General features: G+C 28.7%; 1 protein-coding gene across 1 annotated transcript in view; it reads right to left on the bottom strand.

Annotated features, from left to right (window-relative positions):
- Positions 1-8,229, bottom strand: part of LOC111628955 (multidrug resistance-associated protein 4-like) — a 38,629-nt gene extending 30,400 nt beyond the window's left edge. The window contains exons 1-2 of the mRNA XM_023372814.1: positions 8,133-8,229; positions 1,933-2,043 (exon numbers count right to left, since the gene is read on the bottom strand). Of these exons, the coding sequence (XP_023228582.1) occupies positions 1,933-2,043; positions 8,133-8,197 (176 nt within the window). The 5' untranslated portion in view covers positions 8,198-8,229. The remainder of the gene's footprint in view (positions 1-1,932; positions 2,044-8,132) is intronic.
- Between the last annotated feature and the right edge of the window lie 9,011 nt (positions 8,230-17,240).

A 17,240-nucleotide genomic window follows, 5' to 3' on the forward strand; every position in this document is an offset into this window, starting at 1 on the left:
TGTGTGGAATAAGAATGTCTTTGACAATTTAGCTGGCAAAAGACACGAAAAATCGTCGATTCTTTCGTATTTGAAGCAATTTGGAAATCGAAGCGGAATAGAATTTAACATTAGTAAATAATATAAAATAAATATTGAAAATTATAACGAGATAGTTACGGTTAATAGATATATTATATCTAAATAAATAGATGTTATATGTTTTTATCAAAGCAAGAATTGGCATTTAGAGGGCAAAGGAAACCTATTGAAACTAACAACAGAGGTAATTATATTGAACTTGTTTATTTATTAAGTACGTCAGATAAATAATCTATTAAAAATACATTTAAAGAAAGAATTAACTGATTGCCCCTGGAAGTCGGCTTCTTATAGAAACACAGCTTCCCTATCATCAAATATCACGGCACGCCCCTAGTTTCTACTGTACTATTTTAGATGCGATTTTTGGTTTTTATCTGCGTTTTATTATGGTATGCCATGAAAATGCACAATAAGAAAGGATTTTTCGAAATTCCCCTGCAAGCGGAAAGAGAAAAGATTTAGTCTTCATCGAGTACTTAGGTGTATTAAATTAATAACATTTCAGACATTGTTATAAATATTTTTATACATTTCGATTTTTTAACCAAATGTTCTAACCGTTTTAAATTCGAATTTGTTATTGCATATCGGTTCGATTATAGAATGACTAGGAGATAAACCTGGCATTGCTCAGGCAAAAAGTAACTATAGCGAAGATTAAGATTATTACATTACAGCCAATCTTACCCGTTTTCACAGAATGCAACAACTAGGTTCTCTGTTTCCAGACTAATTAAAGCATTTTTAGATGTGTCAAAAAATTATTTTCGATTTTTTGCAAAAACGCTAAAAACCGCATCTACGCCTGTAAATCTTGCACGTTGCTTTCTCTTAATATTTCCATTGTTAACACTTCCATTGTTGAAGCCTTAAGAAGAAATTTTTCGAAATTTCCCCGCGGGGGATTTCGAAAAATCCCTTATTAGTGTGCGTTCTCGTGACGTACCCTGACTCTGTACCAAATTTCAAGATTCAACTCCTAACCGCACTGAAATCCTCACGATGAAATGCTCGTATACACAAGCCCCACCTATTGTAGGATAAACGTACTATGCTAGAAACCTTCGCGGGAGTGTACTAAACAACTTTTCAAAGTTTCGTGGCAATCGGATAAATTGTGTAGTAATTCATGAAGGACAGACAAACATACGTTTGTTTTATATATATATATATATTGTCAACGTTCCAGAAATTAATCAAATTGAAAATACAGTAGAGCGTCGATTTTTCGAATCAATTGAGGACTGCGGTTGTCCGGATAACTGATATTTCGGATAACTGATTTACGTACGAAAAAATAGTTTAACGTATCCGATGTCGAAATTTTTCTCCGTAGCGTGTCGCTTCGCGTTGAATTTTCGTCGATGTTAAGCGTAACGAAGACTATTGTATCGTTAAAAATTATTTTTTTATTTTGTACAAACAAAATAAATATATTGAAAAATATAAAAATAATAAAAAATTATACTTCAGATGTTAATTTAGTATCAAAAACGTAAAATATTTGAGTAGCCCAAGACATAGCCAAAGATTGAAGGCCACAGCACTGGCGAAAATTTAAATTTGCCGACTGGAATTCTTTCGGATGATTGACGTTTCACATGATTGACTTTCGGAAAATCGACGCTCTACTGTAGTTCGTTTGATTTTCAGCAATTCTCATCATCTCAGCGGTAAGTGTTATGAAACAATTACTGTGGTTGTTAAAATACTGAATATAAATAGGGTTTGTTTGCAAAACTTCTGCGGGCAAAGTCGCGGGTAACAGTTAGTAATAAATAAATCTAAAAGAATTAAATAGCAGTAACTGAAATATCGATGTCTACAAGTAAATAATAACTGACTTACTTCTGAAGCAGATCGCCAAGATATTCTGAGTTATGATATTTTGAACATTTGTATAAGTCTTCTTCCTTTAAAACTCGCTTTCTTCCCTCGTTTATTATTGGAAAAATCCAGCTGAAAAAATAATTTAATTATTTAATTAATGTTGCCGTACAACGCAATGAACGATTTTTATCAACTCAAATAATTTATCGTAATTGATTACAATGATAACGATCGTAATCGATTTTTGCGTAATATTTTACCAAGCACTGACGTTTAAATTTTGCTATTTATTTTTTTTAGGAAAAAAATAGTATAATCGTTCAATGATATTTTTTCAGTGTTTCCTGAAAAAAGAAATGCATATACGTTGAATAATAAATATTCTAAAGAAATTAGCAACCAGTTGCTTAAGTTTTCCGGAAACAGTTGGTGGCGCCATCTGTTACGCTATTTTATTACGAAACATTTTACATTTTTTAATTATTTTTAAACGGCAAAGAGTTTAATTTCGAGGATAAAGACAAATTTTATAAAATAAATTATAAATGCTAATAACGAGTAAAATCGTCATCAATTCTGACCCTACTCGAGATATGACACGATTTCTTTTTCTCTTCACCTGTTCTATTTTAACGACTAAAATTTTATAGCATCAACCGCCTTGTAAGTCAACCATCGTACAAAATCTTAGAAAATTTTGACAAATGACACGGCAGTTATTAAGCATTAAAAAAGGGTGATAAAAAACCGTGCTTTCTACACACATTTATACATACACAAATACAAACTACCGTATATACATAAAAAATGAATTTTTTCGTATTTCTGGCCGTTTCAAAGTCCCGTGTCCAAACACCGAGTGATCTTGGAACTCCAAACTTACTTTTTGTCCGATGATCATACTTTTTCTCTGTTATATATAACAACCAGGAAAGTAAAAACAGCTAAGGACATCAAGTAAATTTTAAAAATTACTAACTTTATAATTAATTACTTTACTTTTAAACAAGTTACGTGCATCAAAATTTGATAGTGATTCTCAATTTGAAAATTTTAGAAAAAATCAGTGCCAATTCAACATGTTGGAACTAAGAAAAAAAAATCGAAAATAGCAGAAGGAGAGAGAAAACAGCAATCCTGACAGATACACCATACAAGCAGCAGCTGATGGAACAACAAAAACAATCAACAACAGTTTTGGCACCCCAGGAAAACGGCCTTTCTTTATGGAAAGAAGTTTTGTAAAATTAAAAGTTACAGGCATCAGCAAGGGTAGGCCAAACAAGAAACGAAAGGCAAATGACATAGAATGTGGAAGATTTCTGCATCTATAGAGAGTTCGGTTAAATGTAGCCGTTATGATAAATGGGCACACTGTTCTTCTACCAATATTGAAAAAAATGACAGTTTAACTATTATAATTTGTCCTTCTTCTATATAAAAATAATATCCCCATCTTACCCCATGGGTGGGGCAAGATGGCGCGTATACATATAATTTTAATATATTAAATTCTCTTGTTTTTAAAAACGTTTCTCAAAAATTAAACTTTGTATTATATATTATCAAATGTTGTACTTCTCATCAAAGTGGTTATCATTTTATGACTTTTCTAACCTTAACGTTTTCATCTTGCCGCAACTTTCCCTATATCCGGTAATTCGAAGAGTGAACTCAAGTACCAAGATGAAAAGTGGGTATTGAGGTTATAGAAATGGCTTGTGGCTAATAAGTTAGAACTGTCTGTAAATTAAATAACACGGTGGCGATACTACTTAAAGGTAGCTTGTCCAAAAAACTGCCGCCGAACGTCAAGTTCAACGATGAAAATATAAAGCAGGGTGTCCAACCTTTGTTGTACTCTGGGCAACATTGCTGGATTGAGTTTTGAATATTTTTTATTTTTGAAATTATGTCATTCTAGAGCAGGGGTGTCAAACACTTTTGTTTTTCTGGGCCATATTGGAAGAAGTAATGAAGTTCTGGACCACAAGTACATTTAAGGATTAACACGTGTAAATTATAGTAATAAGTGTTAAAACTTTATCACGAAAAAATATATCTTAAAAGATTACTTTTACAGACACTTTCAATTTTTACTTAGAAATAGATAAATTCATTTATTATAAAGGAGACAAACGAAAAATTTATTTGAAAAACACAAATATTTGTTTTATTTGGGTCTCTAATTAATAAAAAGCGACAGTACACCATTTTAAAGTGCATTTTTATTCAAATAATATGTTTATATATAATATGTAGCCCAGAAAGTAGCCAATGCGTCAAATGATAATTTTTAACAAAAAAAAACCAAAAAAAATTTTTATGCCAAAGTAAAAGAAAGTAGCCAAATTTGGCGCAAATTAGCCAAATCTTTCAATGTTGGAAAGTATACTAAATAAAGCTGGTAATGGGATTCAAAGGATTATAGACCCAAATTTGAGAAAAGAGGAGAAAGGCCAAAAGATAAAAGGTAATGAGAAATGTTAAATAGACCTTCTGTTATGCAAATATTGACCCTTAATTTTTCATCTTTCCTCACTACTTTTTATCTTTTGGCCTTTCTCTCCTTTTCTCAAATTTGGGTCTATAATCCTCTGAGTCACAACTCCAGCTTTATTTAGTATTTCTTCGTCATTCACACGTTTCTAAGTATTTGAAAATATTTCCTTTTCACTCAAAAATAAAATATGTATAAAAGTTTACGGCTTTGTGAAACTTGTTTTTTGATTTTCTGCCGTTGATATAAATAAATAAAAAATAAATAAAATAAAACAATTTGTCGGTTTTGTTTACACGTTTATTGGGCCGCATTCAAACTTGCCTTGGGCCACGGGTTAGACACCCCTGTTATAAATGTTTTCGACTCGGTTTAAATATCTTGGTGTCATAATCCTGACCAACATGAGTATAATGCCAATGTTACTTATATCGCAGAATGGTGTAATAAAAGCCTTTGTATGTTAAATCAGAGCATAAGAAAGAATTACGCTCCAGTTTCAGGACTTTGTGTATTTTATATTAGAGCTCATTTCTAAGTGTTTTAACTTACGATATCTTATCATAGTAAAACTTTATGTAAACCATTGAATACCTTCTTAGGGTGCACTAAGTTGATGCATACCTTTTGAGTGAACATTTTTCAATATTTTGAGAGAAGTTTATATTTGGAATATTCTTTAACTCTATGTCATTATTAAAAATTATACAATCCAACATAAAGTGTTGGAGGGTGTCGACAGCACCAGACTGACATAGATCATTATCGATCAGATGAAATATCTTAACAGTTGTAGTATGACCCGTTTCTTTAAATACATATATTAGTTTTATAGTTTTATTGGTGTATAGATATATATTGATTTTATGTTAAATGAATGTATTATGACGTTAGGTCCCAGTTTTTAACTTAGTTAAATTAGTTATAAGTTTCATGGGACTCTACTATACTTTATTACATAGTATTTTAAACTTTATTTATTTACAAGTATAAATATATAAGGGTTTTCCTGGCTTGCACCTAAAATGTAAAATAACTTAGCAATTGTTTTAATTTTATTATATTTTAAACTTTATTTATTTAAAATTGAAAGACTATTATAAACTTTACTTTTTCAGATCAAATGAATTTTATCCACCAAAAGAGGTTTTAAATCCAAAAGAGTTTGATGTTCCATATCCATTTGGAATAGATCCTGTAAGTTTCTTAAAATTACATCTAAGATTTTTATTTAAAACTGATGTCAAAGTAAATTTTTTTTCATAAATTATCATAGTTACTCATATAATCCATTTTTGGAAAAAAATTGTGATTTGAGTGCATAGTTTGAGTGCATAGTTTATTTGAAACATTCAGTGATGCAACCCACAAATTTACTAATTACAGTTACTAAGTCTTTTGCTTGCTTTGCTAGTGATAACAATAATTGATTGTTACAAGCAATATTATTAAATGTTTTGTTATGACCAATTTCATGAAATTGTTAAAAATTTTATAATTGTGAATTAACAACATATTCAAAAGATTTTATAAAAATATATTTTTGTGTTCATTTAACCATTCCTTAGCAACAACTATGCATTTATGTTGTTTAAAAATTCAATGTAAAATTGGTCTGAAACTGAGTAATAGCTCAAGAATGTGCTTTTCAATATTGTGAAATCATTTGTCATTACTCTTTTAAGACATTCTGTTTAATTTGATATATATGAATACTATCTTATAAATGTGGAACTTGTATCCAAAGTCTAGCATTACTTTTAGTATTACAAAGTCTTTTTCTTTTAGAAACACCTGTGTATGTATGGTAGGTCAGTGAAAAAATTGTTTACTTAAATGAAAAATGTTCATTTTTCTTTCAGCATTTGAATTTATAGCACATTAATTACTTCAAGAATAAGCAAAGTACAAATAAATGAGAAATATATGCCAGAAACAATGGAATTAATGGAATTAAGTAGGAATGTTATATTGGGTTCCTTTTGAGCTTATTTAGTTTTTTGAATATATGTAGGGACTCCACAATTACATGTTTGGGACAACAGTTCATATCTTAAAAGGCAATCCATTTAATCATCTAACAGTGAGCTTCCTGAATATTGGATCACTCTTATTAAATTGTTTAAGTAAATTGGATTTGTTTATGATTTAACATTAATATAAAATTTTATAACATATATTTTTATGATAATTTTATGTTCCTTTAATTAATTTAAATTCTTGACTTCTTATTCTAAATGTGTTTAAAAAATGTAACTTATTTTGTATTTATGTTCTGATCTTAATCCATTTTTGTTCAGTTTAGAACAATAACATTCAAAATTATTTACATCATTAGCTTAAAGTACTCTTAATTATATTTATACTGTTTGATTGTTTGAATATGTTTTATAGTTTTTAATACTATAAGATAGCTAAGTACTTATTAATTAAATAGCTTTTGGTATATAATTATGGTATTTTTTAGTAATATTTGTAAATATTTATCTTTTAAAATAATTTTGATATATTATTTTTAAAAGATAAACATTTACGAATACATGCATACCTCATGTTACGTACATAATGCATACCATCAAATAGTGGTTGTATTGTGAATTGTCATTTCCCATATATTTACATACATTTTATTTTAATTAATTCATACATGTATGTTAAATTTAATAATAATAATAATCTTTATTAGCATAAAGGGAAGTGTCCCTGTTGCAGGGGGCCATACAATGGGATATTATAAATTTTTAGTAATATTTACATAATATACAGGATATCAGTATCAAACAATTTGATAGTTATAATAATATTATTTACATTAACAGTCAGATGTACAATGTTGGTAATATTTAATATACTGGCTCAGATTTACAACATTTTTGTGATTTCAATGAAAAAGTTATACAGACTGTAGAGATCTTTTTTATTCAGTTCAGACTGTTTAAAATATTTCTATAATCTTGAGATGAGTCGTTTTGGAGTATTCNATAAAGTTCTATAAACGACATGTGGATGACATAATTATACTATACGACCAAGAAATAATAAAATTAAGATAAAAAATAAACAAATTAAATGATAATATTAAATTTAAGGTAGGAAATGAGTCAAACACAAAAAAAACAACCTCGACATTAAAATAACCAGAAAGGCAAAGAAGATTGAATTCGAGCCATACACAAAACCATGTGAGATTAGAAAAGTGTTAAACTACAATTCAAACATCCCACTATACAAAAAAGAAAACATATTCATCGTGGAGTATAAAAAAAATCGAGAACAGAACAAGCTCGCTACAGAAAAAGAAAAAACATCTTAACGAACTGCGAACTAAATTCATATTAATTATAGTTTGAGTAACATTTTAGATTAAACGAAAAAATAAACACACATCGAATACAAAGTACATCGCGTGTTTCATAAACAAAATAATTTTAATTAAATCTTTTTCATTTATCTCAAGAAACGATAAATTTCTTTCAATATATACTGTATGTTTCGGAATTTCATGCATACGAAAAAATTTGCGGTTCTCTCTTTTAAAAACGGAAATTTAAATGAAACAATAATGTAAGATTTGTCTATACACCTGTATTATAACATGAAATAACAGAATGAAAATATGAGAGGTTTTGTTTTAAAAGATTACTTTAAGAAAACAACATACTAATTATTTGTATTACAAAATTTTAATTATTATCGAAAAAATAATAATAATACATACCAGAAAAATATACGAGAGAAAACACTAACTGTATCGAATGGGTTACTTTTCTCTTTCCTCTCCATTTTCTACTAATTTCTGCTGTCTACAATTTTCTGTACACTGCATCTGTTGAATTACTCATCAAATCTGGAATTCTATCAGATAATATATAATATTTATTTTAAAGTGTAAAGGTTTAGTGTGTTACTTGTGTTCAGAAAACCTTGAAGTTTCGTCAAGATGTAAAAACAGTAAAATTATGTTTTAAGAAAGATATAAATTTGTCATTGATATAATTTAAACTTAAATTTTTTATATATATTAAAACAGTACATATATATGCAAAAGAAAAATTATCTGAAGATTGATAAATAAATAAAAATTAATTACTTTTTATAGTAAAAGTTTTGTAATGAATTCCTTAACTTTTCGGCAGAAAAACACTAAGACATATTTTAACATAAATTTAAAATTTTATGCTGTACTATATGATATAAGTTAGTGTTATATAAGTAACCGTTATACCATTATTTATGATAATATGGCAACAAGCTTAATTATAAGGATAGAGATAGGTTTTTATTAGACAAAATACAAATTCTAGCAACGAGAAAATCTTGACTAAATGTAACCCCCTCGACGTAAGAACGACATCCCTTATCTTTCCACCCCTTCGACCTTTAACCACTAAGATGTAAGAGCGACGATTTCCGTTATATACAAGCTAACTTGCCAAATTTCGTTTTTTATCATTATTTCATCTCGAGATATGAGAAATATTAGACGAAATAGACAAACCAACACACGTACAGTACGTGTGCGCAAATGTATATATATATATATACGTAAGTGTGTATGTATATATATACACACAAACTTATCCCCGAAATATTTTTTTCGCTTATTCCGTTTTACTTCCCGGCTGTAAGGTCAGACTTAACGAAGATTGTACTCGTTATTAGAATTTACAGTTTTTTATAAAACTTATCTCTACTCTGAAAATTAAACCTTTTGCCATTTTATAATAGTTAAAAAATATAAAAAATTTATTTTAATAAAATATGATAACAGTTGGAGCCACGAAAATTTTTAATGCTGCGGAGAATGTTGAGCAACTCGTTGCTAGTTTATTTTGGGTTCTAAGCCTCAAAACATAAAAATTTGCAAAATACACAAAGTTGATAAAATTTGACACGATTTCAATACTTTCCCGTGCTATACAAGTCGAAAAAAGAAAAGCTAGCAAGCAATCACTTCGATTCGAATTTAAAGGAAGTCACGTGTTACTGCAAATAAAATATCATTTACATTATCTGAATGAATTCTCTAAATGTTCGGGTACATTGGATAATGACAGTTACAATGCATTATTTATTTAAAAGGAATTTATCGTCATTATCTCTATCCAAATTTTAAAAGCAATTTATTTTATTTAAAATATAAGACAAAGAAGACAATATGTTAAAATGTTAAAATTTATGTTAAAATATATCTTAGTGTTTTTCTGCCTAAAAGTTAAGGAATTCATTACAGTACTTTTACTATAAAAAGTAACTAATTTTTATTTATTTATCAATCTTCAAATAATTCTTTCCTTGCATATATATGTACTGTTTTAATATATATATATATAAAATTTAAATTTAAATTATATCAATGACAAATTTATACTTTTCTTAAAACATAATTTAACTGTTTTTACATCCTGACGAAACTTCAAGGTTTTCTAAACACAAATAACAGGCTAAACCTTTACACTTTAAAATAAATATTATATGTTATCTAATAGAATTGTAGATTTGATGAGTAATTCAACAGATGCAGTGTACAGAAAATTGTAGACAGGAGAAATTAGTAGAAAATGGAGAGGAAAGAGAAAAGTAACCCATACGATACAGTAGGTGTGTTTTCTCGTATATTTTTCTGGTATGTATTATTATTATCATTTTTTCAATAATAATTAAAATTTTGTAATTCAAATAATTAGTATGTTGTTTTCTTAAAATAATCTTTTAAAACAAAACCCTAATCTTTTCAATCCGTCATTTTATGTTATAATACAGGTGTATATACAAATCTTATATTAATTTTCCATTTATATTTTTGTTTTTAAAAGAGAAAACCGCAAATTTTTTCGTATGCATGAAATTCCGAAACATACAGTATATATTGACAGGAATATATCGATTTTTGAGATAAATTAAAAAGATTTAATTAAAATTATTTTTTTGTTTCTTTTGCAGACACACTAAGGTGACATATTTCAACACTTCGCAAATTATTCACTATTTATTCAGTTGGTTTTTTTTATCATTTTTTTTTATATTGAACTGTACACATGTTTTTTCCTTTCTTTTGGTCAATAACTGCCGTTTCTATATTAACAATTTCGTTTGATTCTGATGAAACCGTGTTGTTGTTATTATGCTGTTTCCTTTGCAGACACACTAAGATGACAAATTATTTACTATTTATTCAGTTGAATAAATAGTGAATAATTTGCCAAGTGTTGAAATATGTCACCTTAGTGTGTCTGCAAAGGAAACAGCCTAATAACAACAACACGGTTTCATCAGAATCAAATAATATTATTTTGTTTATGAAACACGCGATGTACTCTGTGTTTGATGGGTGTTTATTTTTTCGTTTAATCTAAAATATTATTCAAAGTATAATTAAAAAGTTAATTTGATCAATTATGTTAAAGTTATTATTTCATGTACTGAGAATTTTTATCATTTATATTATTACCACTCAAACAATTTACGAACGTTTTATGTAGCTCATGACTTGAAGTTATCACATAAGTGAGTAGTTTAGCCTATAAATACCGATTCTGACTCACTAATGTAAATGATTTACAATCAAAAAATTTCAAATATCGTTAAAAATCATTCAAAATCAAGCAAAAACTGTTAAAAAAATCAGAAAATCAAGTAAAAATAAAAAAAATCAACAGCCTATAAAATAATGATTAATTTACAAACTCAACGATATGCTCTTTATTCGCATTCCACAATCTTTCATACCTCTGTATACAAATTTTAAATCACTCGTGTTGTATAAATACTCTATACGCTTATTCATTATTTTTTTATTGAATCGATCTGGCAGATAAACTTGAAATTCGTTCCATTCAGTGTCCATGAGAATTACTAATTTTTTTTATCACCGTAGCGTGTGTGATTTAACATTACGAACTCGATATTCGTTATCAATTCTCAGTTCGTTTAATTTTCTTCTGGGAGTATTTTGAAGTTTACCAATATTGTTTAGTTTATTAAGAGTCTCCATTTATATAGCAGAAAATTCAAAGAGTATAATTTATAAATATTGAAATACTATATCTCATCATTACATTAAGATTATTATCCCTGAGATTCTCTTCATTATCTGTAGTTTTAACTGTAATAATATATCTTACATTGAATGGAATAATTTTATTTATAACTATATAAGTATCTCCTATGTTTATTGTAAAAGAAAGTACTAATTTATTACTGATAAATATACCTATAGATACATTTAATAATGGCATATTGTTTGCTAAATAAATCTTACTAATAAATTCAGATTCTAACACGTATTTTTTTATCATAATTTTTTATATCACTTTCACCATTAGGAACATCGCCTAAGGTTAAATAAAACTTGTAACTTTCAAGAGGCAACGTATGTGCACCCAAATCTATAAGACCCCTTAAGATGAATGAATGGTTACTTGAAGCAAATAAACCATTTTTCTGTTTTTTTTAATTATATTGTTTGGATTTTCATTAATTTTGAAATAATTTTCAAGATATGATTTTGTAACAGCATCTGTCTCTATAATTAGATTTTTTACATTAGTTATTCTTTTGTTATCAGAATCATAAAAATCATTTTTCAACAAAAGAGCTGGAGGTACTGTACTATACATATAATATATTTTAAGTTCTAGAAAGTATATTGTTCTCTTTTTTATCAACTTAGCTAAGATTAAAGGATGATTATCTACATACAATTTTGTAGCAACTTCAAATTCTGAAGTAGGTCGTGAAACGTTTATTATTCTCTTATTATTAGCAACAAACGCTTCATCCTTTAAAACAATTGAATTATTCTCTAAATATCTTCTATTTACAACAATTTTGTCTTCCGTTGGATCATCAACATTACCAATTCTTCTGTTTTTTGCATTGAAAGCACCATTATGTAATTTAAGACATTTACTATCTAATGTCTGAAGTTTTTCACTCGTTTCTGTTATGAAATTATTAACGCTTAAATTTAAATCATGTTTTTTGTAAATAAGTTTTATCAGTTATGTGATTTTCTTTTAAAAATTTCAATTTATTAGCATTTTCTTTAGCAAAAGCTTGAAAATCTTTATTTAATTCAATGATTATTTTTAATCAATGTTCTAATTTATTATCAATATATTCATTGGTTGCAGCATCGTTTTCGTCTATTGGATGTTTACAATATTTTGAGATCTTATTTTGCATATCATAATTTCCATCATACGTTAATTTGAAACCATTACCCGGAAAACCTTCTTTTACTTTATCATAATAATGACCAAAAGGAAACCAAGCCATTTAATCTTAATTAAGTCCAATTGTAACATGTGTCTCGCCTAGAGAGGGAGAAATGGTGAGAGAGGGAAAATTTGTGCCCTGCCATTTGTGAGAGTAGCTGGGGTACTCTGATCCGCTAAGGATGGTTCGTACCACTTAATCGGCACAGATTATCAGAAATCTGTCTCCAAAGTTTCGGATCGAGAGATCCGATCTTAAAAGTTCTTATAGGATAGCTGTACTATTCGATCCTAATCGCGAGATTCGGATCTACGTCAGGATTCCTGTGACACCAGTTAATCAATCTTATAACACGCGGATTAACACACGTAAAGTAATCTTATTACGATTCAAATTAAGAGCCATATCTTATATAAAACAAACAAGAGTATATTTAATGATCCAATATAAATAAAACTAATACAAATATCAATGAACGAGGGATATAAATACGATAATTAAGACACACGTCGAGATAAATACGAACTATATTATAACCTATACGAAAGGTTCAGAGATATATGGCCTTATATCTAACCGATACACGTTTCAGAGAGAGAGCTCACAAAATCATTAGAAACATACAACCTGTGTTAGTTGTTCTCATCTTCTGTATTCGATGTATTTGATGCACTTCTTGAGTATTCTGTATTTACTTAAAATGAGAATGTCTATATCTATAGAAGTAATTCCTTGTATCATTAACAACGAGGATCTTCGGGAAGACATAGAGGATCTAGCTGACTTCATCCTTTCAAGGGGGGTTGATAACTATCCGAGGCACTACAGCATCCACCCAGGGACTATCATCATTAGGAACTCCATCGACAACGCACCTGATTCTCGCGGCATCAAGATTTACACNAAGATTAAAGTTAGGTTTAATGGCGTTGACTGGGGATTCACTAATGTTTATGATATAAAGGTTTAGATATGCATAGTTTTAACCTAGGTATAAGAATTTCATATATACATAATATAAGATTTAAGTGTAAACAGGTTTATATACGTTTTAATTGTATATAGGTTAAGTTTTATTATAGGTTTTTACTGTGTCCCTCTCTGCTCGGAAAAGGCACTTGGTTCTGTAGCAGTGGTGCCCATAAACGCCCTGCTATAAGTTTTAATGTATTATATAGAGTGCTATGCACTCTATTTAATAGATTAAAACTGTATAGCACGCAGTTTTTGGAGTGGCACTGAAGATCACCTTACAAACTGTAAGGTGATCTAGACGTTATACGAATACGAAGTTAAAATTTTCCGCGCTATCAAATGTGATATTTCGTAAAAAATAACTGTTATAATGTAATTATAAAATAAAAAATAAGCTGAATTTTGAATGTTGAAATAGGTTTTTATAAAACAAAACGTAAATGCTAACAAACAAAAACAGTTCCTAATTAAATTTGACCCCACTCGAGATATGATAGGACTTTTTTCTGTCTTCCCACCCCATTGACTTTTAATAATGAAAATTTAATAGTAACGATGTCCTTTATATACCAGCTACCATGTTAATTAAATTTCGTTTTCTATTCATTACCTCATCCCCAGGTATCAAACGAAACAGATCCAAACACAGACACGCACTTTACAAACCGTATGTATATACTACAAATCGCTTGTTTTGAGACCTTAGACCCAAAAAAATCTAAGCCAGGTAAATGTTTGGAATCTCAAAACATCATGATTTACCCAAAAGAAACTAGGAGGGTCGAATTTGACACGATTCCAATACTTTTCCTCGTTATATACATAACAAGCCGAGAAAGTAAAAGCTAGGAAGCAACTATTTCGATTTTGAAGTTTAAAGTTAGTCACGGTCGGTGCAGATAAAATGACATTCACATCATTCGAGTGATTGCAATAAATGTTCTGGTACATAGGTTAAAAAGATTCCCAATGCGTTATTTATTTGAAACGAATTCGTCGTCATTAACTACATTTAAATATTAAAAAAATTTAGCTATAATCAAACATCGAAAAAAATCATTTTAAATACAGCTTATTATTAACTAATAGAACGTTTTCGTCTATTTGAAATACCTTCCTCAAAAATAAAATTCTTTTTGTATTCCTGAGGAAGGTCATTTAAATGGCCGAAAATGTTTGATTAGTTAATAAAAAGATGCATTTTAAAGAGTTTTCTTTTGTCGATGTCTGAATATTATTAAACTGCAGTTTGGAATGAGTGCCATTGGCTATATTTAAAATAAAAATCTAATAAAAAAATATATACTTAAATAAAGTACAAATTATACAACATTCAAGACTCATACAAAAAATAAATAAAATAAAATCACTTGCACCTCTAGAACGCCATCAACCGTATCGAAGTTGACTTCGTATTATAGGCTCTTCCCTGCTTGTGTTTATGTCAATTGTTTAAAAGATATGTGACGTCGGATTACATGGAAATTTTCATTGCATAAAATTGTGTTTTAACGACTATGAAGAGATGATTAGAAGACTTCAAAACTGTGTTTTCTTTGTATAAATCTCTTAAATTGTATATTTGTACATTTTTAAACCATTTGTTACAATCGTAAGAATTATTATTTAAGTTAACTGATGATTAAATTATAAATAAATTAGATAAATCAGTTATGATGTAATTATAACATCTGATTAACATAAATAGGTCGAATTGTAGTTGTGAAAGTTTTGTTTATATAAAAATCTGTCAGCGTTTTTTCATCAGATAAGATACATCTACTTGCAAATCAACTCTATAGTGTACGTAGTAACCGTTCCAGAGGACTACAACGATATAAAAAAAGAAAATAGCAAAAAACTAAAAAATTATTAAAAAAACGAAAATAGAGGAAAGAAAATTATTGAAAAATCGTGCGTTAAATATAGAGATAAAATAATAAATTACAAACCTACTTTGCAGCAAAGGACATGGATATCATAAAAGCAGATAAATCAAAACAATTGTCATAGTGAAACAAGAGTGGATTCAAACCAAAAAAATCAAAATTAGTTAATAACGGGTCTTTTAGAGAACTAGCAATAGACCGAAAAGAAGTCATTTACGTTGAACTTAAGAAACGAATAAATAAGCACCTATATTAAACAACACAAAAAAAAAATAAACAGTATATTTTAGCAAACGAAAATAGCAGAAACCCTAAGCTAAACATGCAGCTTAAAACAAATAAAATAGGCGCACAAATAAGACCCGTCGTCGACTTCAAAAATTCAGTCCTATAAAATTTAGAAAACAATTAAAACGAAAATTGCAAAAGTATAAAATTCGAAATACTCCATCAAACACGCAGACGAACTTTTACATGACATAGAAAATATAAAAATCAACAAAAATTACAGACCTCCAAGCTTAGATATAGTAAACATGTACGTTCGATAACCTGGAATCTAATGGAAAGTACTGTACACTAGAAAAATTGAAACAAAAAAGAAGAAATTGATTTAACAGAATTCGTATACAAGAGTAATTATTTCGAAGTCGACAGTAAGTTCTACACACAACAAACAGTTATAAGCATGAAGTCAGTCATAGGACCGAAGCTAGCAGAACTTGTTATGGTAGATATAGATCAGTGTTTCTCAACCTCTAACGAATCGTCGCCCCCTTCAACGTAGTATCGCCCCCTTCAATAAAACCGTTACCTATTATCGCCCCTTTCACTTCAAAATTCTGATGCCGAGGACCAAGACTAACGCCAAATTCGTACTGCATTGAATAGACTTGTGACTAGTATAATGTTATTTGTTTAATTATTGTACGATATAACGAATAAAATATCTAATTATTCTTAATATAATGTTTTTCTATATCGCCCAAAAAATTGTTTTCCGCCCCCCAAAATATAAATTGTTACTAATCGCCCCTTCAACATGGAAAAACGCCCACATGGGGGCGATATCGCCCCCGTTGAGAAACACTGATATAGATCAAGCAATCAAACAAATTACAGGCATAAAGTTCTATAAACGACATGTGGATGACATAATTATACTATACGACCAAGAAATAATAAAATTAAGATAAAAAATAAACAAATTAAATGATAATATTAAATTTAAGGTAGGAAATGAGTCAAACACAAAAAAAACAACCTCGACATTAAAATAACCAGAAAGGCAAAGAAGATTGAATTCGAGCCATACACAAAACCATGTGAGATTAGAAAAGTGTTAAACTACAATTCAAACATCCCACTATACAAAAAAGAAAACATATTCATCGTGGAGTATAAAAAAAATCGAGAACAGAACAAGCTCGCTACAGAAAAAGAAAAAACATCTTAACGAACTGCGAACTAAATTCATATTAATTATAGTTTGAGTAACATTTTAGATTAAACGAAAAAATAAACACACATCGAATACAAAGTACATCGCGTGTTTCATAAACAAAATAATTTTAATTAAATCTTTTTCATTTATCTCAAGAAACGATAAATTTCTTTCAATATATACTGTATGTTTCGGAATTTCATGCATACGAAAAAATTTGCGGTTCTCTCTTTTAAAAACGGAAATTTAAATGAAACAATAATGTAAGATTTGTATATACACCTGTATTATAACATGA

This window comes from Centruroides sculpturatus, unplaced genomic scaffold (genome assembly GCF_000671375.1).
Source record: "Centruroides sculpturatus isolate CEXI.00-Female unplaced genomic scaffold, Cexi_2.0 scaffold513, whole genome shotgun sequence".
NCBI classification, from domain to species: Eukaryota; Metazoa; Arthropoda; class Arachnida; order Scorpiones; family Buthidae; genus Centruroides; species Centruroides sculpturatus.